Source organism: Salminus brasiliensis, chromosome 3 (assembly GCF_030463535.1).
Source record: "Salminus brasiliensis chromosome 3, fSalBra1.hap2, whole genome shotgun sequence".
Lineage (NCBI taxonomy): Eukaryota > Metazoa > Chordata > Actinopteri > Characiformes > Bryconidae > Salminus > Salminus brasiliensis.
The window spans coordinates 35,992,842-36,015,980 of NC_132880.1; the positions used below are offsets into that span (position 1 = coordinate 35,992,842).

Below are 23,139 nucleotides of genomic sequence, written 5' to 3' on the forward strand. Positions count from 1 at the left end.
AAAAGTGCCCAAATGAACTGTGGATGGATTTGAATAATCCTGTGAAAATCCCATGCAGTTCTGTATACACACACAGGTGTGAGCTTATTATCATGAATGTATTGTTACACTCCTAGTCAATAATAAGGATAGTCAAAACAGCCCTTTATTTCTGCCAACGTATGATTATTATATCTCACTATGATGTCTGTCAGCATGAGCAACAGCACAATTAGTGAATTATAAAAAAAAAATAATAAATAACAATCATCATCATCTTAATAATAATAATAATAATAATAATGTACAGGGCAGAAGGAAAGGGTTGAGATGCACTGCAGTAATCAGCAGCTTTTAAAACAGCTACATCCAGCCGGCCTGCCACATAATCACCCACCCAAACACATAAGGTAAAAAAAGGTAAAGGTGCACGTATTTGTCACTGAAATGTGTCCCCCCGCATTTAACCCATCTGGTAGTGAACACACACTCACACACACACATGTGTGTGTTAGGGGCAGTGAGTACACACACACACCCCCAGAGCGGTGGGCAGCCAACTCCAGCGCCTGGGGAGCAGAGAGGGGCAACAGCGGCAGCTTGCCGAGCCCGGGAATCGAACCCACAACCCTGTTATCGACAGCCCGGCGCTCTAACCGAGCTCCTACTGAGACACATACAGCTAACTGTATTCCCAGGAGCAACTTATAGCATATAAGTATAACATTTTATTCCAGGTCATTTGCACAATTTCTACTGGTACTGGAACAACTGTCAAATTAACATTATGCTCAGAAGGGAGCGCAGTTCTCTCTGCATCGACACCAGCACAGTCTAACCGGGGCTCAGGGACACACACGGTTCCCAACCCAGCGAGCCTGGCTGACGGATTTCATAATCCACAGCGCAGCAGCTTGAGCTCCGACACATCTGAAGAGTGTCTGTTCTTACCGTGTGGAGCGCACATTGGACTCAAACGGGCAAAACTGCACCACTATTTTCTTGATCGTCTTTAACACCACGGCTCCTCTGGACGCGGCCATGTTTCTGTTCTCTGAACTTTGAACTACTGCGTATTCACAGTATTTACACACACACACACACACACACACACACACACACACACACACACACAGTCTTTACTGTACGTTTAAGTGATACTTAATTCAAAGGAATCTGATATAGATCCTAATAGGATTAGGATATTTAAATCATACGTTTTGGTGATATGAGGGGGGGAAAATAACTGTGCTGAGAGGTGAGGAACTTTTATTTTGAAAGGGGGGCTTCGCTGAATAATGAGTGAAGTGCGGGTTGACCATAGTAAAACAGGGTGCATTTGAGGCCCTGCACATACATGTGGACAAAGAGAGTTTTGTTACTATTATTATTATTATTATTATTCTTATTATTATTATTATTATTCGAGCTGTTTTTATGTAATATTATTTTTTATTATTTATTATTTTTTCGTTTGAGCTACTGTTCAATTAAGAAAGAAAGAAAGAAAGAAACTGTTTTAAATTCCCTAGAATTTAAAATGTTTGAAGTCTACATATTTTATCTGAGCTTAGGCACAAATTTGGAACAAAATAATCGATCCTATCGATTTAATTAAATGTAATTATCTAATTTAAAAATATCCACTGTCACACGTTCATCCAATGTGTACACAAATTTACCAAATACTTTTCTACTGGGTTAATACTAGGAAATATTTTGGCTGTCACATATTAGGAACAAAAAGTCACATCCGTACTGATTCACACAAAGTATCCTTAATTATTGTATATTTTAAGACATTAGTTTGCACATACGACCTCAGTCCGCTTGGATTTAACTTTAGAAAATATAGCCGGTGTTGAATCACAGTTAGAAATTGGTTTAGTCTTAATCTGAGTCTTGGAAACTAGCCGAAGTGGATCTGTGAAACGCAGTTAGTCATGAGTGCTCCCTTCCACTAGATGGCGCAAGTCGATCGTGTTTTGCGGGCAGTGTCTGCAGCGGTGTAGACTGCTGTTATTGGAGTGGAGTCAAGCAGTGGAGTACCATGCTTGACTCACATACCTGTTGACACAATGTACAATATAATCAATATATTAAAATTTTCTGACCAGTTATAAATACATGCTACACAGGAGCCTTTCTGAAGGGGCCTAACAGCATGCCAGAAGATGGTCTGCTGTGGGCTGAGGGGTTTCCTGGTTCTTTACCTCAGTGGCTCAGTGGCTCAGTGGTTAGAGGCAACTATTTGTGACAGGGTTGTGGGTTTGATACCTAGGCTCAGCAAGCTGCCTCTGTTGGGCCTTTGAGCAAGGCCCTTAACTCTCTCTGCTTCCCAGGCGCCACAGCAATGGCTGCCCACCGCTCCGGGCACGTATGCTCACTGTCCGTTTGTGTGTGTTTGATCGCATGTTAAAGGTGGAGGCCAAATACCAACACTAATGGTGAATATGGTTGTCTTGTCTCATCTTGTCTTGAATGACAACATTATGTCTTAAGAATAAGACCAGTCCTGGTATTTAGGAGCATCTTTGATCGAAGGAAGGAATTAAGTTATAAAGAGATTTACATTTACGGCATTTAGCAGACGCTCTTATCCAGAGCGACTTACAAGGTTACTCGTATTACAGAGTTGGGCCAATGTAGTGTTAGGAGTCTTGCCCAAGGACTCTTATTGGTGTAGCGCAGCACAGTCACCCAGACCGGGAATCGAACCCTGGTCTCCCACATGGTGTTGTTGTAACGCAATGGTAGGTGGTGGTGTTATCTGTTGCGCCACGCCAAAGAGATGATTCAAATGAGTCAAATATTCGAGTAAACAGTAGTGCAGGCAAATTGTATAAGAATGTAAATATCTATATCTGCTTGTGTCACGTCAGTCAGAATGGATGAACAGGCATCTGAAATATAGCGAAGTTTGAACAGGCTTGCATGTGAATGTTCATCTAAGATCTTCGAATTCATAATGTTATGATCTGTGTAGAAAATGACAACTCAAGGAACCATTTTAGTGATTCAGTGATTCTTTACCTGGTTAAATGAATCATCAAATATAAGGAAATTATCTTATATATGGTTCTTTATAGAATAAAGGTTCCACTAAAGTGTAGTTTCACCACCCTGTGGCCTTGGTTTGAGAGAGTGTTGATATACGAGTCAGTCATACTGGGATGAAATAAGTAGTGACAGAGAGAGGGCATAAGGGCATCAGTAGTCACATAGAGAGGTCATAACATTTGTTACCAACCTATCTTTTTATAAACTGCTTTGGTAGTTTTGAGAAAAGGCATTGTCACTCCCCACGCCCTGGTTTTACCACTCTACCACATGTGCTCCATGTGTTTCTGATGACCAAGAGTCTCTTTCCTGAGCAAGCAAGCACACTATGCATTAGAAGCACTATATTTAGACTAAGAGCTGAAGACCGTGCTTCCTATGACACAGCCTCAGAAAGCTGGTTCCTCTTTTCAAAAACAATAATGGTGAGCAGCTCAGGGAGTCAGTCGAGCCTCTAGATAGGCCCATAACAACAATGCATCAGAGCTCTCAAGAGATGAGGTCAACTTTAAAGAATAAGGGTTAAGGGGTGTATTTTCTCATGTTTGACGTTTTATGCACTAAATATAGTTTTCTGCCGCTGACTCACAACCTCAGCATGGCTTATAGGCGCATGGCAGGAAGCCAGAGCACTGCCAGCGTTGTTTATTGGATTTAGTGAGTGGGCGCTGTGTGTGCCCAGTTGAGCAGGACAATACAAACTCTTGTGAAACTGTGTCTCAGTTAGTATAGTAAATACATGTCAAATATTACACGTGCAATAAAACCTTAAACCCTAAAGGCCTTTGGGTTGCCTCATGCTTCAGTTCATCTCAGTTCATCAGTTATGCATTAATTTCATAGCAGATAATAAATCCTTTAAATAGTTACTGAACAGTTAGGTTCTGAAATTAAAGCTCAAAAATGAGCCTAGAGTTCAAGCAGTTAACTTTGTGGTGGTATAATGTGCTATACTATGTAGTAGTCAAATTGTGAAAAGGTTTTAAGGGGATGGTGTTGTAGCTTATATAAATTGTAGGTGCATTTATTCATTTATTCATTCATTTGATCTAAAAAGGGTGTTTTCTAAAGATAACCCCTTATTTTATATAATGACTAGATTGTCTAGGCAGCTTTAGGCATTTTTTTTTTGTTTAGCTACCAGCAATATAAACCACTTGTGTCAGCCTCACAGTGTGTTTTGTGTTTGTGTTGTACAGTTACTTTGGTATATTTCCTACCATACATTAAAACATATACAATATGTATATAATACATGAATTCATTTCATGCAATATTTTCTTTTTCTTTTATAGTTTCATAATTTCATAGTGTAGCTCTGAAATTTCTCTGGAACTTCTTTCAGTGGAAAACAAAAATAGCCCAAATGGCATTTAACTCATTTTGGAACGAAATCCTTCAAATATAAGATAAGATAATCCCCCAGTGGTCACAAAAATAGATGGAATTAAAATATCCAAAAACAAGATTGCTGGCCATTTTACAGGGGGTTAATTTCTTTTATTATTTATTTATTTAGTTAGTTATGTATTTAGACTGTGTGAATGACATTGCATTACTGTTGAAATTGAGCCCTTTCTATTCTGTAAAAGTAGTGTTTTACAGTTTTGTAAATATGGGTGAAGTCTCTATGCACCACACATGAATGATGTATTCTGTGGTCTGTGTTTCATCTGTACAAATGTTTTTAATAATTCCTGAGGTTACTAACACAGGCCCACGTATTTCGCTCTACACACAAGAGCATAATAACTATAACAAGACTATCAAAATATTAAATCAGACAGGATTAAATGTGTAGGGGGTCCTGGAGAAATTCATCTCTCTTTCATAGACGCTCCTTTATGATTTCAGTTCCATCTGAGGCCTAATAATTTCCATTTCCATGTCTGTGCTTTACTCTCTTCTCCTCTGAGAAAATTACAGGCTGAATAGGCTTTACTTCCCTCCTAAATAAAATAAGAGCCAGTGTGTTTTTGACCAATGTTTTTTTACATACTACAGATACAGATACAATAATAAATGACATTTATTATATAATAATAATATGACACATTTCTCCATTGGTGGACCCCCTGTACTGCACAGTGAACCGTTACTGAAGTAATGGCTTCCAGCTGTGAAGCTCGAACAACGTAGGATGGTATTTTAACATGTTGCGCGCCTTACCGTTAAACTACATATCCCATGAGCCACCGCGACAGCAGCTTGCTAACCACAGCGCTGTGTCACTCCACCCCAATCGCAGGCGGTGGGGGAGTGGCCTGGCTGCAGTCTGCTGTTCCTAACGCCGGTATGCTGAAGCACAGCGCAGTGCTTTGCGTGACACAGCTATCAAACCTCACAGGGAGCCTTAGTCCCTTTCCCCTCATTCCTCACTGGAAACACAGCAGACTGCTCTTTTTCTGCTAGGTTTCGGCTCTCCTGAGCGCTCTAACGGAGCTCACTCCTGTCTGAGCTGTTGGCAGGTCTATGGATGGTCGTTTTGGGTAAGTGGTCTTAACGTCTCTCTCTGAATCCCTGAGAAAGTTGATGAGGGGCGAATGTGGCGGTAATGCTGACAGTGTTGACAGCAGGCAGGACGCAGCGATAACTGAGCTGAAACTTCATGCATGTGTGTGTGTGTGTGTGTGTGTGTGTGTGTGTGTGTGTGTGTGTGTAGTGTGGAGTGTGGCGCAGCATGCCAGGCGCAGTGCTGTGGAGGAATCCACCACTCACTGAAGCCCACCGGTACGAAAAATGATGGAGAACTGCAGGCTGTTTGGAGGGCTGGGCGATACAGCAACAGTGTCACATCGCGATACGTGCAGACGATGTCACGATATACGGCACGGTGTTGAGTTTTTGAGAAGTTGGAACAGATAAAACAACAAAAAAAACAAAACAAAACAAAAAAACAAAGGAAAAAACAGTAACCGTGCTGCGCTGAATTTAACGAAACATTATTTTAAACGGCCCGTTTTAATTACTTTTAGTTAACTTCTTACTTTTACATTAATTAAATCAAATTTATTTGTACAGTGCTTTTTACAACTGTTGTTGTCACAAAGCAGCTTTACATAATCAATAATTAGTAAAAAGACAAGAAACCAACAACATAAGAGGACATAAAAACCTAAGACCTCCAGTGAGCAAAGCCAAAGGCGACCGTGGCAAGAAAAACTCACTCAGAGCTGGATGAAGAAACATTGGAAGGAACCAAGACTCACAAGGGGGACCCGTCTATCCTCCTCTGATCAGACATATTTATAAATTATTAATGTAAGTCACTGAATCACCTAAATGCATGCAAGCAGCAAGACAACAGCTCCAGCATCTCAGTATACTACTGTGTCGGTAAACCTCTGGACCAACACCCTTTATTTTAGACGGAAACATTATGAAAATGCAGTCATTTATTTTAAAGACTATTTTCTTACTTCATACCAAAGAATTAAAACAGGCTAGTTTTGTGCATTTGTACAGTTGCTGTAAATGTAAGACAGATAAATGTAAATATGCTCTGTTCGGATTGGCTGTTCTGCACTGCACCTCATTCAAAAGCTGTCTGTGCTAAAACTTTCCCTATAGGTTCACTGTAAATGAGCAGAGCACAGCTGCCATATGCTGAATGTGAAAATCTTCCACCTGGTTTTGCTGCTAAGTTTCCTCATATAGGCTGTACAGAACGGAGAGGGGTGTGTATTTTTTTTATTTAACTTTACCCGTGCTTACATATCATATCATATCATATCATAGTCTTTAATTCAGCAAAGCACAACAAATGCAGTTTTCCATGAGATGGGCCCTTTAGGATCTTCTTGCAATGAAAGTATACAGAAAACAGCTGTCTGTATTCTTTCAGCATGAATTACGGTACAGCTGTTACTATAGCTCTGGCTAATGGATGAGGAAATGGTGTCTGATCATGTGGTCACTAATGAGGTTGTTACAAGCCACACTGGCTGGTGATACAAAAGCTCTGAAGTTTATCTGGAGAAGCTTTTGCGGTTCTTTTTTTTTTTTTTTTTTTTACAGCTACCTACTGGCTGATAGTAGGAGTGGGAAATAGGACGATACAAGATTGCTATCACCTAGTATTGCATCACAGTACACTTGTCTGGGTATAGTGTCTTGATATAGTGGATATAGTGGATAGGACTTGTGTCTGTGCATACAGTATATCATCACTGTCCAATGAAAAAACATGGATCTCCAAAATGATGAGTTTACAGGATAAGGCAAATATGTTCCTAACTTTAAATGGAAGTCAATGTAAAATAAAATGTTATTCCAAGCAACTGTATTCTCTATCCCGAATTATGTACACAGTGTACAGAGCAGCTACAGGGTTCAAATGGTGGAGGTACATGTTTTTCATTGAACAGCAGCGATTTATTAAAAGAGAATATAATTAGTCCTTTTTTATTGGATTTAGTGTGTGAAATGTTGGATAAGGAAAAGTGTTACTGTTTTGCAGCCTTTTGTAAATGTGGTCCTACTGTTTTGCTGGTGCAGTTTGTTTTCTGACTTGATATTAGAACATTTGGTGCATCTGTTCCCAACCTATCAAACCTCAGATATAATAAGTGACCAACAAAAGCCAATCAAGAAGTAGAAAGCAGGATATATTAGAATATATCAGGAAAGATACAAATGTCTGTCATTGATCTGTCCTTTTTTTTTAATTTATCTTCCGTTTTTATTTAACAGTAAATCCTTGGCTTGTAGTGTCCTTTAAATTCTCTGAACAAGATCAAGTTCATTAGTTAAGGCCAGTTTTAACGTTTACTGTGCAGTGTGAAAAAGCACACACTCTACTAGTCTTCTCAAGCTCAAGACATTTCCCCAGAAACGTTGATTTCATGTAGAAATGTAGCTGATTTCTGCATGAAGGCTTGCTGCAGTAACAGCTACTCAATCAGACAAGTCAGAAGGTTTAAGCGGGATCACAATGGATTCTATTAAAGCCACTGGTTTCCCCATGTCTCCCATCCAAAAACAAAACAGTGGGATTGAGGTCAGATGGAGGGTTGTGCTGGGGGGCCTGCCCCTCAGTCTTATTAGACTGATATTACTGTCTTCCTTGGCACGCTGCTAGCACTCTGTGGTCTGTTGTGCTGGAAGGCTTTGCTCACTCAGTGGCTGCACCTGTCCCCCTGGTAGGGAGTTTGTAGCACCTTAAACCGGTCCTGTGGCCTGTACTGATCTCTTCACAAATGTCAGCATTGCATGATTATTACAATCAGGATCTCCTTCAAAATCACTCCCAGTGGGCCCTTTTTGGGCTGCTCTACTCAGAAACCGGCTACCGCAGCTCGGGTGCTGCATTTAATTCACAACATGTCAAATGGAGGTCAGGGAGATTCTCTTGGTTTCCCTCAAATATCTGGAACCTCCAGTGTGGTGTGGAACGGAGAACCGGCCAAGAACTGCTGGTAAAAGGTTCAGCTGTTGTGTTCGCAGTGCTCTGTGCTTCACAGATTGAAATATTAATGAGCTACTTACAACTGCTGTGGTCACACGCCATGAGATGAGCAAGATGATAGACTACGCTTTTGTGAGATCGAGTAGTTTTCCTGGCTTTTTTACATTCTGGTGTTGTGTTTGTACACTATGCCGGTTTTAAGCCCAGTGGCATTCATGCCTGGATGTTTCTCCAGCTGCAGCATGTTTTCTTTAACAGGGCTTCTCAAACTGGGCTTAGTGCTCAGCAGGGGGTCGCTAAAAGCTGCCAAAGTGGGCTTTTTCGCACACAATGATAATGGATAACATGCTTGAATTCGGTATTCTCTCCAACACATGAATGAACATGCTGCTGAACAACGTCCCATTGCTCAAGACCATTGGTGGGAATGATGGATTCTGTTACAGGGCCTACAGCCCACATTTTTCGTTGGGCTTATGTTTTCTTTCCTGAAGCCTACGTAGAACATTTCTGTGTGTTCATGTACCACAAATATTCATATTCTACTAACTTCCTTTATTTTATTAGTAGTAAACATGTACTATTTCAAGAGTTCATTGGGTGGTGCCACACAAATAAACACTTTTGGTTCCATAATAAAGCATTTTTGGAAAAGAAATGTGAGTGTAAATAATTCTTAAATAATGACAAATAAACTGTACATTTAATTTGAACCTTTTAAAGGTTCTTCACACACATCTCCTTTACAAAAACTCTCCTGTGTGCAACCAAAAGTGGTTCTTCTATGGCATGATTCATCATTTTGCAGCAGCACCTTTATTAATTTAAAGTGCACTGCAACTTTAAGACTCTTGTATGCAAATGAACTCTGTTCTGATTGAATGTGATGTATGGTGCCTAATTCAAAAGGCATTCTGGGATGAAATGCTCTTCATCACTCTTTATCACAACATGGGTTGAAAGGTTAAACTGCTGTTGGCTGGCTAGTGGATTTATGCAAATGTGCTGGCTTTTATGACATCACAAAAAAGTACTGTTTATGCAGATTAATTTTCATATATGGAAAGTGTTCAAGAATAAATATGTGTTCATATATAGGTTGTTACCCAGTAAAAGCAGAAGACACCCTGACTCATTGGGGTTAGCAGTTGTCAATGTTTGGCAGCTGTCCGGGTAATGACCTGTATACCGCAGTAGTCAAGGAAAGGGGAAGTGTTCAGGGCTATTGAAAATTCTGTCCTGCAGTCAGTGACACTGTCTGCAGGTCCCTACTTACCAGACTGGTTGAACATGGTATTCTGATACTAGATTTAACTAGATACAATTTAATGCAATAAATGAAATACCTGTATTTCTCAAGTGGCTTTTCCACATTGGACCTTGTTAGAGTGAAGGCCTGCTTTGAACAGGCTTTGTGTGTGAGTGTTGGTCTCTAACAGGATATTTCTGTAGGACATTTGTTCCAGGACAGAATTATTGGCACGCAAAAGTAGACAAAATGGAACAGACATGACCTAATCCCAGGGAGAGATACTTAATGATGTTCATTAGATGAAGCATTGATTGTGCCATTGCTGGTGCACTTTCAGATCCCCTCAAAATTATTGACCCTTGCTAGATTGATTTTTCATTTGCTCTGAAAATTGGAATACTACTTGTTCTCCAGTTTCTAAATGCCACAGTGTGTTGCTAATTTAAAGTAAAGGCCCTTCTGGAGGACATTGTGCACTATTCGAATGTCATTGGTTGTGTCCTTCCAGTAAAACCTCTTGATGTGAATGTGTCACATTGAAATTTCTTATTCTGCTACTACAGTCATGAGCAGATACATTAGAAAAACAACACTGTAACCGCTGTCAGCGGTGGAGGCAAAGCAAACTAATTTAAATTGGGGAAATTTCCTACTGCATCCAACAAGAGTCGTCTGATAAAAGCTTAACAATGCCAGCATTCAAAGCCACTGACTCTGAGTAAATGGTTAAGAGAGAATATCATACATAAACATTGACTGACTGCAGCATTTTCTCAAATTAACTTAAGGGTTTCATTTCATCTAACATGATATTCATGTCAGGACTTTTGAAGTGAATGCATTTTTAATGAGGAAGTGGGAGTGAAACTGAATTTCTCCCCATCTGTTAACCAAAGGAACTCCAAGTGCCAAGTGCAGAATGCTCTACATTGTGAAACCCACCAGTAAGCAAGTTCTAAGTACTCCAAAAGTGTAAAAGTCAGTTCCATAATGTATTAAATACTTTACTTGGAGTTTTAAAAAGTAAAGTTCAAGTGATTCAAGGCTGTTGTTTGCCTGGACTTTTTTCACTCACCATTTAAGTAAGCGTTCTAATGAGAAAATATAAATATATGATGAATGAAGCATAACATCATTATTAGGTCATGAAATAAAGACAAAACTCAACTAAAACATTTTGGTTTCTGAAACCCACCTGAACACTAGTTCAATAAATCTGAAGTTTACTCTAACTAGAAGTATCAGAAAAGATATTCCTGGCAATATTCTCAAATATCTCTTATAAAACAGGTTATTCTAGTTCAGGTATATGAAAATGCAACAAGTTATTAAAAACTGCTATGGTTCCTTGGCAACCGTTTCCTGCTGTTGAAGATCTACATGGCTTGGCAGCAGAGCATTTCTTGTTTATTGTGGTTATTATATAAAAAAGGCATTATTAATTGAACTTTATTATGCAGTGTTTGAGAACATCCCTTAACCATGGTGAAATCAGAGGATCTAAGCAACAGGGCCAGTTATACTCGCTTGGACCTCTCACTGTTGAGAGGCTGAGGCACCATTAAGAGGTCCCAATGCGAGAACACGACCCTCTTAGCCAGCTCCACCACCTGTGCATCTGTGTATTTCCTTTGCTGACATTCTAGAGAATATAGTGGTCTACACTGGTAGATGTTTCTTAAACGTCTACAGTGAGGAATGCTCTATTGTAAATATCTCGTAGTGGTGCTTAGTAATCATCTTATTGGAGTCTGTTGAATTGAATGGCCTATGGGCAGTGGTGGCTCAGTGGATAGCATGATCGGTTACTTATAAAAGTGATGTGGGTTTGATACCTGGGTCCTGCCACTGTTGGAGCCTTGATCAAGGCCCTGTGTGTATGTGTGTGTAAACAGCACGGATGGGTTAAAGTTGGAGGTCAGATTCCATCTGTGTCCAACACAAATGATGAATGTTGCTTGTCTTGGTCTTTGTCTTTGATTTAAATGACATTCAGACTGATTTCTTACCAGCTGAGAAACACTAAACTAAAGCTGTGCTTTATACTGCGTTGATCTAACATGCCAGCCGTGCTGTGGTGCTGTGGGAGCTCATTGATTGGTGAGGTGAGGTCATGCTCTGAAAACAGGTGGGGGAAAAAAAACAAGTCCACATATAGGTGCAAGTTTAGCAACACTGAGTTTGTCTGAAAGACAGAGCAAGGCAACCTAGATCCTAGATGAACTAGTGTACGAAATGTGCCTGAAAACAGTCGCTCAATTTCGCTCTCTCAGACACAAGTTTTTATCGTCAACACTTGTGGGAGTATCTCAGCAGTTAGTCAAGAGCAGCTGCAGTGGGCTGTCTGATACTGTCTGATAGCCGAGCGAGAGGCTACAGATCCAAAACTATTGAGATAATCGCTCGATCATTGGTCACCAGTCGCTCAAGACATTATCGTCTAAATGTTTAGAAGTGGGCTTTCAGTCAGCCTTAAATTTGTTCTGCGGTGAGAAGATTTTCCTGCTAAGCTAATGCTAATCAGCTTCTCCTCCTGATCCAGAACAGTTTACAATTTGTAAATATCAGATTGATGGTTTTCAGTAAATGTTTGATTTAAAACTGTAGTGTTCACTTTGTCATCCTGCAAGCATATTGAGTGTTATATTTGGTTAAAAAAATATTATTCTGAGATGGTAGAACAGTATGAAAAGGAATTGGATACTAGGGATGCACCGATCCGATATTAGGATCGGATATCGGTCCTGATATTAACAAAATTAGCTTGATCAACTATTGGATAATTAAGCCGATCCATGGAACCAATCCTTTCATTTTAATTTGTTGGTGTGAGACTGCACTAAATGTGCAAATAAATAAATGACAAATGGCAATTTAGTACATTCATATCTATGTGTTAATTTGTTATATTATATAAAGTAATGATTAAGTCAATCCTAAAGCCTTAAGTCTCTCCCACATGGTGAGGTATACGGTTTATTAATACAGCAATGGTATCGGATTGGTATCGGGTATGGACCGATATGCAAAGTTTATGTATCGGTATCGGAACTGAAAAGCTGGATCGGTGCATCCCTATTGGATACTGCTGAACCCTGGTGTGTGGCTGACTTTACTCCTCTATACACAAGTGTTAATATTAATAATTAATATTTTAGCAATGCATTTCATTTCACATAGGAAGCGTGAGGTGATTGAAAGGAACGGATGAGAAACCACTGCAGAGTCATCACCAAGAAAACAGGTGGAGAGCACAAATCCCATTTCGCTCAGGTCTCAGATAAAGCACCGCAATGATGATTCACAACTGCTACCTGTTATAAGCAGCCCTGACAGTGTTACACTCTCGTCCAGACATCTAGCAGGTCTGATCTTGCCTGTTGGTGCATACTGTGTTATCAAGCTAGAGGCCCTGAGCAATTTTTTTTTCAGGACAACATGGGACATCTGACTCGTGCCTGTTATTTTGTTGGCTGTGCTCAGTTTGCACAGCGTAAATAGAATTTTTCTCCACAGAGGCAGTCCGTGTTTTTTAAGCAAACGTAGCAAATGTGATTAAAGGAAATTGGTACAGCGATGCAGGGAAATCAGAGGTTTCCCCTGGAGGAAGTTCATCTCTGAAAATCAAGGACCTCCCTAAGGGGGGGGGGAGCGCGTCTCTTGACACATAGCGATCTCGCCCTGTGTGTGTCATTAGCCTGTCTCATTGGGGGGGTTTGGAGGGTGCTGTTGTGCATGACTGGCCTTTTACGGTAATCCACCGTATACCCGTGACTTTACCCGTAGCATTACAAAGTCATAGACAATAATTTAGAAGGATTACTGACTGCTCCTCTTTGGGTGTGACTGTTGTGTGTCATCATCGCATGTCAGTAATACAGCTGAAGTAGTATGTCATCGCTATCTCAGTGTCATTCTTTTTCTATACACTTCTTCTCAGTATATGTTTGGTCATTTGTCATTAAGAGCAGCCATCTGCAGCCTCCCTGTTGTTATAATTTAAGGGTAACAGACTAACAGCATGAAGCTGAAATCACTGCTCTGCAGATTCTGTGTTAAAGCATGACAAGACAGAGGGTCCCTAGAGACTTCTGTCCCTGGACGTTGTGTCCCTATGGAAAGCTCTCCCACAGGCATAGCTTCACCTGTATTAGATGATCCAGCATAATGGCCTACTCTGTTGCAGCCTGGTTGTGTGATAGATAGCTATTTGTCCTCAGTGCACCACTGAATGTCTACAACAGCAGCCTGTAGCAGCAGCCTTTCTTATACTGCATTGCACTGCCTTTAGTCAGGAATGATGCATTAGGACTGCACCATATATTGTTGGGTTGTTAGTTATTATTGTACTATTGACCTTTGCAATTCTTGTACTTCAGAATATGACAAATCACACTTTCTGTGAGTGCTTTGATAAACAGACATTCAGAAGATCCAAATACACATACATTTAGCCTCGCCATATCAATGCCATATCATAATTCTATGTACATATTGCACAATACCACTGATCCGATATGACGCACCTAAAGAAACAAATACGCTGTGAAGCTCAAACCACACCAACATTCTATTACCCACAGGAAGAAACACACAGCTAACAACAACACAGAGTGTGAGTGTGTTTGTGCTGTTTAAGGCTAAATTTGTTACAGGATCAGATAAGAGTCCATTGTTTCTTTCTCTCCAATACCCAGTCCAGAATTTTTTGCTGATACCTGGTATCAGATCAGTTCCATTTTAGTCCATGAATGTTTTTTTTGTTTTTTTAATAATTGAATGTAAATATGGGTGACCTATTGTCTGTTTTACATCAATTGATATTTATTTTTAATTCAAAGCCAAAAAACAAAACCCTTATTATTTGCAACATCCACCCTTTGCTGGGTGCTTTTTATTCAATCTAAAACAAGCAACATTCATTTTGCATTTAGAGTAACTGATGATTTATTGATTATTAACTTAATTAGTGCAAACCAAAGAATGTGCTGTTAGCCAGCTGAAACAATTGTAGCCGGGTTAGCTCTTAGCCCTTGCCCCCATTCACTTGACACATGAGTTTGTCTTTCTTGAGTCTTACCAGTAAAAATAAGCTGCCACTTCCCCTTCTCTAATGTGTTTAGCTCCAGTATAGAAGTCAGTTGAGGTAGTCCGATTTGTTCTTAAAGGAGCTGATGGTGGAAAGAAGAGATGGTAAAATCGTTAGCTTTTAGCCTATCACAGATCCCTGTTGGCTTTCATTTCATTGCGCGCCGGGGTTTGAGCTCACCTTCTGCAAACACTGGCACAGGAAAAGCCACGGTCATAAGGCCTGGGTTGTGCAGCAGCCCGTATTCCCATATCTAGCCAGTCTGGAGGTGAAAAGCTACTCTCCAGTATTAACAGCACCATACTCCCCTGAAGCAGTTGCCATGTTTTACTGAGTCACAGCTTCAAGACTCATTTATATTCCCTGATTATGCCTGTTTTTAATGTTGTAACAATCACTGCCCACATACCTACTGCCCACTCATTCCTTATGTTGGCACGGATGTTAAGCAATACATACACTAGAAAGCAGTTCAGTGTCAAAGGTTTCTAACAACAACAATCATGGCGGTGGTGGAGGTGGAGGTGGAGTGATAATAAATGAAAGAGGCAGCGTTGTAAACGGTTCTTTTTTTTGTCAGAGTTTCTTCTTTGTCGTGTTTATGTAGCAGTGTTAAACTATTGGCTACACTGCCCCCCACGATTTCTGGTAGTACTCCATTCTGGTAGTGCTCCAATCCTCCTGTATCCATAAGTTTTTACAGAACGTGCACAAATACGTACAAAATGCAGAGTGTGGACAGAAGGTTTAGTCAGTATATGCATTTAATAGCATGAATGACCCTTTAGTTGTTGAAAGGCTTTCACTAGTGGGCTGGGTGTATTTAAATATTGGGGGTGTAAATAAACATGTCTGGGCTTTTGGAATAGGCCTGTTTTGGTGATGCTGAATTTACACTCAATGAACTGTGTTTAAGGTTCGTGGTACGTCACTTCCACATAGCAAACTCTCATTATTCATCTACACCCAGATGTTTTGTTCTAGGACACCTATAAGTGTCATTAAATATATCCTGCTATTAAATTCAGTACCTCCCTCTGCACTGTATAGCAGCACAACTGCAGTATGCGTATTTTTCTTTTGCCCTGTACTGCAGATAAATGATGGCTGTAATCTTTCAGCCTTTCAGTTCATGTTTTGAATGCAGCGTCAGGTGTTGTGGTCATGTGCGGCACGCAGACTGTCTGGGATCTTAAATCCTCGTCAGCTCTTCCCCTGCAGCTACAGCATATGACTGTGTCGTACAGATGTCTTTCTGTTCTGCTCTCTTTGCAGAGAACGAAAACGGAGGGTGGGGGGGGGGGTTATTTACTTATTGGCCCACAGCAAAAGGGTCACACAGCGAGGCAATATGTGTGTTGTCAAACAGAAACACATGAGGTCAGGTGTGTAATATGCTGAAACAGCAAAGGTAAGAATGAGAGCAATCAGATAAGAAATGCGATGACCAGGAAAGTGGCTCTCATCGATCTGGAGTGCAGGGTGGGCTACACACATCGAGTGCTCAGCTTTTCTTGCCTAGGCCTGCTCTGGAACTTCCCAATCTCTGTGATCTCTGGTGAACATGGCCTTGGATGGGTGGAGAAAGAGAAAGAGAGAGAGAGAGAGAGAGTACGTCTGTTATTTTTTCAAGTAACTCCCATCATGCTCCACATAGAATGCACTTTTCACAATTATGGTGGCCCTCCCTCTTCCTGTTCCTCGTAGGTCTTTAGGAAATGGGGCTTGTTATCTAAAAAGGGCATATTAATAAAAGTAGTAGAAAAAAAAAAGTAGGTGGCTTACAAAGGGCTGCCCATTTGCTAGATGTTTGTGCTCAGCCACCTTTGGAGAACACCCCTTTGATTGGCTGTGGCTGAGAGAAGCATGAGAACATTGTTAACACAAGGACGCTTATTTAAAAAGAGTATGTCAACTTTGACACATGGATCGCAGCACATCTAAACCAGTTTGAGGTTTGTTGCATGAGAGAAGTCACAATGTGAGAAGTTAGCACACTGAACGCTCTAGTAAGAGTCTGGTCTCAGAACGGAATACAGAAATGAACTCCTATGTGACCTAGAACTGACCCTTATTGATGAAAGAATCAAATAAATCTTCTAACATACTCCTAAATGGCAGTCTATAAATGGCTCTTTGAGCGATTCCATAGAAGAACCACTTTGTCAAGTGCAGATTCTTTAGACCTTTAAAAGGTTCTACACACTCCCACGTCTCTCTTACAAACATGGTTCCTTATAGAACCAAGCATCCCCACCATCTGAAGCACCATTATTTTTAGGAGTTCAGGTCATTGCTATGAGAACAGTGAGGATGAAATTGCCATAAGTGGCTATCATCAAACCTGCCATTCTGCCTGTCCTGTCACTGTATGTGTGTACACTACATGTCCAAATGTTTGTGGACACCACTTCTAATGAATGCATTCAGCTAGAACTCTCTGGAGCAGATAAACATGAAACTGTTTGCAAAATGCCTAATGCCAGAAATGGACTAGAGAGGTATAAAGCTGTGGAGCAGTGGAGCTGTTTTCTTTGGAATGATGGTGCTCCATCCAGTACGTTTAGGATGGGTTGGGGAGTTGGGGATGAGGTTGGGTGATCATCCAACATCCTGTTACTCCAACAAAAGCAGGATAATACGCTTGATTTCAAAAGAAACGATGATTAGCAGGTGTCCCAAAACTTTTGTTATAGTGTATCCCTAAGTCCTAGGTTGCCAAATATGCAACATCAGAATCAATATTTACTGATTCACTTTCATTTTTAATGTCTGAAAAAAATCACATATTTTTGGTATTACTTTTAAAATAACGCACCCCATGAATACATCATTGCCCACGACAGCATTTTAAAACTGCCCCAGTGGAAATCTGGCAACCCATGTGAGATGAGACCAGTGAGTTTCTGTTTTACAACTGTGTGTACAGTTCTGCTGTCGCAGCTGTTTTTAGATTGTCTTAACAGTTTCACTAGCACAACTTTTCTCATGCTTGGTGCTAGGGCGTTGCCCACCCCTACACACACACACTTTTTAGTTTTGAAGGTGTGAAACGTCCCATTGCCCCCTAATAGCTGGTGCCAGTATTTAATGAGTTATCTTTGTAAATTAACAAAGCAATTTCTTTGCCTTTGAAAATACAATAAAAGAAGGCACACTAAATGGCCAAAAGTTTGTAGACAAGTGCTTGTCCAGGATTTCTTCTGAAACCACTGGTATAACTGCAGTAACTGCTTGTACTCTTCAAGGAAGGATTTGATTGTGTTCAGCCACAACAGCGTTGGTGAGGTCAGCTACTGACGCTAGTTCAATACGTGTGGATCACAAAGCCATTCCAACTCCTCTCAAAGGTACTGGATGGAGCTCTTTCACTCCAAAGAACAGTTCCACTGCTTCACTGCATAAGCTGGGGGTCTTTATGCCTTGAGCTGATGCATAGGTTTGTGCATGGTGCACCTTAGTTAGGCTGCTATGCAGCTGCTCCAAAGCATCCCATTCTATTGTCGATCCCTAACACAGCAGCACATGATCCATAACATCTGGATCTTCATTGAAACCCACAGTCCACAGTGACTGAGTGTCCAAAAAGCCTGACTACAGAAAGGCTCCTCACTCTGCTAATTGTACCATAATGGCAGGCAATCACATCACGATGGAACCCTTGCCTCCCTCGTCAGTTTTCACCCCTCCGTCCCAAAGGACAGAAATGGGAGCAGCTCTGTGAAAGGATATGGTTAGGGCCCATTAAAGCTGTTTATTTTATTATTTTGTACATTTTGTGCCTTGTCTCTCGGGCTTTTGACCGACATTATCTAGCAGGACATTACCACAGCCTCAAAGACATCAGTGGTGGGAACCACAGAGTGAAGCCAAGCTTGGTTATGTGCCAAAGAAGACAATCAGTGAATATGCTATGGACAATGGCTCTGAGATCCATGACAGACGTGCTTTGAATGTCAGGGCTTTGGAAGCTTTGGAAGAGGGCCTCTTGAAGAAAGTAGCAGAGCAAGAGACTGAAGATGCATTTCAAACAGTTTCACAAAGTTTCAGCCATCAAATCTAAAACGTGGCAGTTTATGACACTTCAAAATACCCCAACGCGACTAACACTACCTGCTTCTTACTGGAATTTACAGGAAGTTACAGGGGGACAGAACATTAAATATGGTGCGATTTTAAGATGGAATTTCAGCTTTGTAAAATAATAATAAAAAATGCAATATGTAAAATTAAAATCTAAACTTTACCCTAAAACAAGCTTACATGTCTCTACTACGTATGGATTGTTCTTCGTAATTTTGATTAATAGTTAGTCCTGAAATCATTGGTCTGCTGGAGCCACCTCAGCACCCTCAGCACTTCCTGCATCCCTGATTGAATGTAATGGACCATCATGGTGCTTTAAGCTACAGCAGGATGTGTAAGACAAAATACATCAGTTCATGGTGCTTTTGTGTGCAAGCTGATTATTCTGACACCCCCTACTTCATAGTAATTATTATCATAATTACAGTCTGTGTTTTCTATCCTGTTATTAAAGGCTCTCACCATCGTAATAAGCAGTCATGATAAAGAAATGGGGCAACGCAAGTAAGAGATTATGCCAGTTCAAAGCATTATGATTATATGAATGAAGAATCAATCTCTCTCTCTCTCTTTCATTCCCTTTTCTGTTTCTTTCCATCTCTGTCATTCTGACATTCTTTCTTTTTCTTTCATTCTATAAATCTATCTATAAAATATGGCCGAAAGTATTGGGACACCTGCTCATTCATTGTTTCTCTAACAAGGGTATTAAAAAAGAGTTAATTCTGCTTTTGTTGAAGTAACTGTCCCTACTAAATATTTGAGCATTGATGTGGGGATCTGATTGCATTCAGCAACAAGAGAGCTAGTGAGGTCAGTATGTTGGATGGTCACCGCCCACTTCATCCTAAATGTATTGGATGGAGCACCATCATTCCAGCAATTCCACTGCTCCACAGCTCAATGCATGGTGCCAATAAGTTCATGTTTATCTGCTCCAGAGAATATTACTCTATTGGCAGTACTTCTCTACAGGGACTAGACAAGCTGCTTGTGTGCATTTGCACATCTGTATCAGCAATGGGTGCCACTTAAAGTAGCTAATTTTTTTTGTTGTTTTTTTAGAAGGAGTGTCCACAAACATTTGGACATGTAGTGTATATCTGTATCTGTTGTTCTCTCTCTTTCTATCTATACTGTTTGTGTGCAGCAGGCCCTAATGGAGCACCCTCCTCTCTCTAATTCTAACTCTCCTTCCCTCCGTCTTTCTGGATCTGCTTCATTTGAATGAATACTGTAATAGAGCTTCCGACTTTCACCCAACCTGATTCCTGCGAGACTCACCTCTGCCCTCTCTTAAATCACTTTGTCGAAGTAATGCTGTTTTAAGAGCTCTACACCAGGAAGAATAATGTGTAACTTTTAATCATCCTGGAGAGCTAAATTTCCATCTTGTTTGGAGGCCAGATGGCTCAAGGTCTCCAGAAAGGAGAAAGATGGATTTTGTAGAAGAGTTACTGTAGATGGACAGTGGAGAGTGTCTTCCAGTACTGCTGATTTCAGTGTTAAGGGCAGGAAGGAAGTGCAGAATTAGAGTTAAAAGAAGCAGAGAGAGAGCGAGACAGAGAGGGTAAGAAAAAGGGAACGTGTGTGTGTGTGTGTGTGTGTGTGTGTGAAAGTCACCGCTGAGTTAGTATATCATTGCACACTAACAGTGGAAAATGTTTCTGACTCTCACTGAAGCGTAGAAGCAGAGTGGCGAGCAGGAGAGCGTCAGGAGGTGTTTCAGTCATGCTGCAGCATTCTTAGCAGCTGTTGCCAGGTTGGACAAGCTTTATAGATTGTTGGCCATCATCTAGGTTTTATTGAAATATTAGGAATTCTGAACGAATGCTGATATTCAATATTTTTCATTAGTAAATATAATGAATGATATTCCATCAGCCATAACGTTAACACCACTGACAGGTGAAGTGGAAAGCATTGATTGTCTTTCTCTACTGTAGCGTCTGTCTAGGGGTGGGATATATTAGGCAGCTAGTAAGCATGCACTTCTTAATGGTGATGTGTTAAAAGCAGGAAAAATGGTCAAGTGTAAGGATCTGAGCTACAGCAGGTCTTGTGGGGTGTTCCCGATATGCAGTGGATAGTATGTACTAAAAGTGGTTCAAGAAAGGAACCTGTGAACCAGCGACAGGGACATGGTCACCTTAGGCTCACTAATGCGATCCATGGAGGCCCCAGCTCACAACTTACAAGACTTCTTACAAGGATCTGCTGCAAAAAAACGTGTTTGTGTCAAATAACACAGGACGCCCCAGAGGGCCTAGAAGGGGGACCTACTCAATATTAGGCAGGTGGTGCTAATGTTATGGCTGATCGTGTATACTGTGTGTATATGTAAGAGATTGGGACTAAATGCACATTACAAATTAGCATTGCAGAGAACGTAATGGCATTGTTTTCATAGCAGTATGCAGTGGAATGGGTAAAAGAAGAGATGAAATGCAGTAAATGCATGAAATATGGGTTTGGATGATTAGTCAAATATAATCAGATTGATACTGAATTGAAAGTGAAAAAGTATTACACGCGTCCTGCAAAAAAGTTTGGCAAAAAACAGACATCAGCTGAGCAAATGTTTTAGCCTCCTGCTGTCATCAGTGCTAATAAAGTAACCCTCCACAAACATTTGGACATATAATGAAGCTTTTAGTAAGTGCCAGATTAGCCATTTCCGTAATGAGTAAGGTACAAAAAAAAAGCCATCATCATTACTACATTGAGGGTCAACTGACTGTTTTTATGATGAATGTTGGTAAAGAGAACTGACAGTTGTCCCATAAATATATATTTTTATTTTAATAATTGTGGATTGCAGTGTTTTTATTTAAAACCTTTGCCACAATTTGATCTCTATGCAGTATCAATGTGCCTCTTTACAAAATCATTTATTATACAATAATTAATCAGACCACTACAGTGTTGGTTGTCTAATGGGGTGATATATATATATATATATATATATATATATATATATATATATATATATATATATATATATATATATATATTAGGTATTGCCCATGGTATTGTGTGCAGGTTGTAGTTGCTTGGGGGTAACATGCATGCATACCGGGGGTTGGTGCAAAGGGTTTATCATGAAACATTTAGAAAGACAGAAAGAAAAAAGCAGGAGTGAGAGTGTGGCGTGACATGGGGGGTTGTGGACATGCAGCAGCAGATGGAGAACAAATGGTGGTGGTGGTGAAGTAGGAGGGCTGTATGGAAGGCATGAGAATGGACATGAAGCCTGAGATTCAAGGGCAAGTGGAAATGGTGGGAAGAGGCTCCAAAAAGAGCCCTGGGACAGGATGTATAGTGGAAATCCCTCTTGTAATTGAACACACTGGAGTAGATAAGGAGGGATGCACTAGAGAATTCCAAAGAGTGAACTATACGTCATGGTGACTTATATGTGGAACGTTGTTTTTGGCTGCTTGTTGGCTGGTCTGGGCTAATGCTTGAGGCCCTTTTGGACAGCTTTCCTGTGGGGGATCATGGCACTTCATTTGATGGCATTCCAGACCATGTTTGGTTCATGGATCTTCACATTAATGGTGAAACTACTATGTTATTTCAGGTATTATAGCCTTGGATGGATATTGAGTGGGATATACCGTGCAATATCACTGAAATATCACCTCAAAGGACAGGAAGTCCACGGATTGGTGCAGTTCTCTCTTCATTTTCCCTTTCATTTCTCTTTCACAAGCCAGAAAATCGCTGGCTTTTCCTCAGAGCCCTTTTCTGCCTGGCATCCATACAGATGAGAGAGTTAGGCAGTTTAGGAGTTAGAAGTTTTAAGTCTGAATCATCACCTTCCAGACAGCTTAAGGCTGGGAAGTTGTGCCTGTGAGGAATAGCTGGAGATGAAAAAGGGAAGACAACATGTGAAGCTATGCAAATCCTACAAACCTGTTTGCCATGGTTTCTGTGGCAGCGCAAGAAGCTCAACGTGCCATGGCTATCAACATGGTCATTATCTCTCTGAGAGAGTTAGCGTAAAGGAGCAACTCAGCAATCCATGCAAACTCTCTCTGTCTCTCTCTGCCCCTTCCTTCATGACAGCTACGTTCCATCCCAGTTGTTCCAGCCGCTCCGGTAGCATTGAGCCGAAATAATTGACGCAGAAGGTTCCGGAGAGTGCTTTTGGGCTTGGATCCCAGTGAGAACCCAACAGCAGAGTGACTAGGAAAAGGCACAGACCATCTGAACAGATGCCCAATGTTCCTTCCAAAAGGCACAGTGGGTTGAGGATTATGA

General features: G+C 40.7%; 2 protein-coding genes across 5 annotated transcripts in view; one reads left to right on the forward strand and one right to left on the reverse strand.

The window, feature by feature from the left end:
- The window catches only part of mrpl53 (mitochondrial ribosomal protein L53), a 2,290-nt gene extending 1,226 nt beyond the window's left edge, over positions 1–1,064 (reverse strand). Inside the window, exon 1 of the mRNA XM_072674805.1 lies at positions 931–1,064. Coding sequence (XP_072530906.1) covers positions 931–1,022 — 92 coding nt within the window. The 5' untranslated portion in view covers positions 1,023–1,064. The remainder of the gene's footprint in view (positions 1–930) is intronic.
- A 4,241-nt stretch (positions 1,065–5,305) lies between these two features.
- pag1 (phosphoprotein membrane anchor with glycosphingolipid microdomains 1) overlaps positions 5,306–23,139 on the forward strand; it is a 56,080-nt gene continuing 38,246 nt past the window's right edge. For 2 of the 4 annotated variants that reach the window (XM_072676000.1, XM_072676001.1), the window contains exon 1: positions 5,306–5,528. Coding sequence is in view for 1 of the 4 variants with exons in the window: in XM_072676003.1 (XP_072532104.1) it covers positions 5,720–5,769 (50 nt within the window). In the remaining 3 variants the exon portion in view is untranslated. Of the gene's footprint in view, positions 5,529–5,701; positions 5,770–19,353; positions 19,378–23,139 lie in introns of those variants that run through there. The other 2 variants (XM_072676003.1, XM_072676002.1) reach the window with 2 other exon arrangements.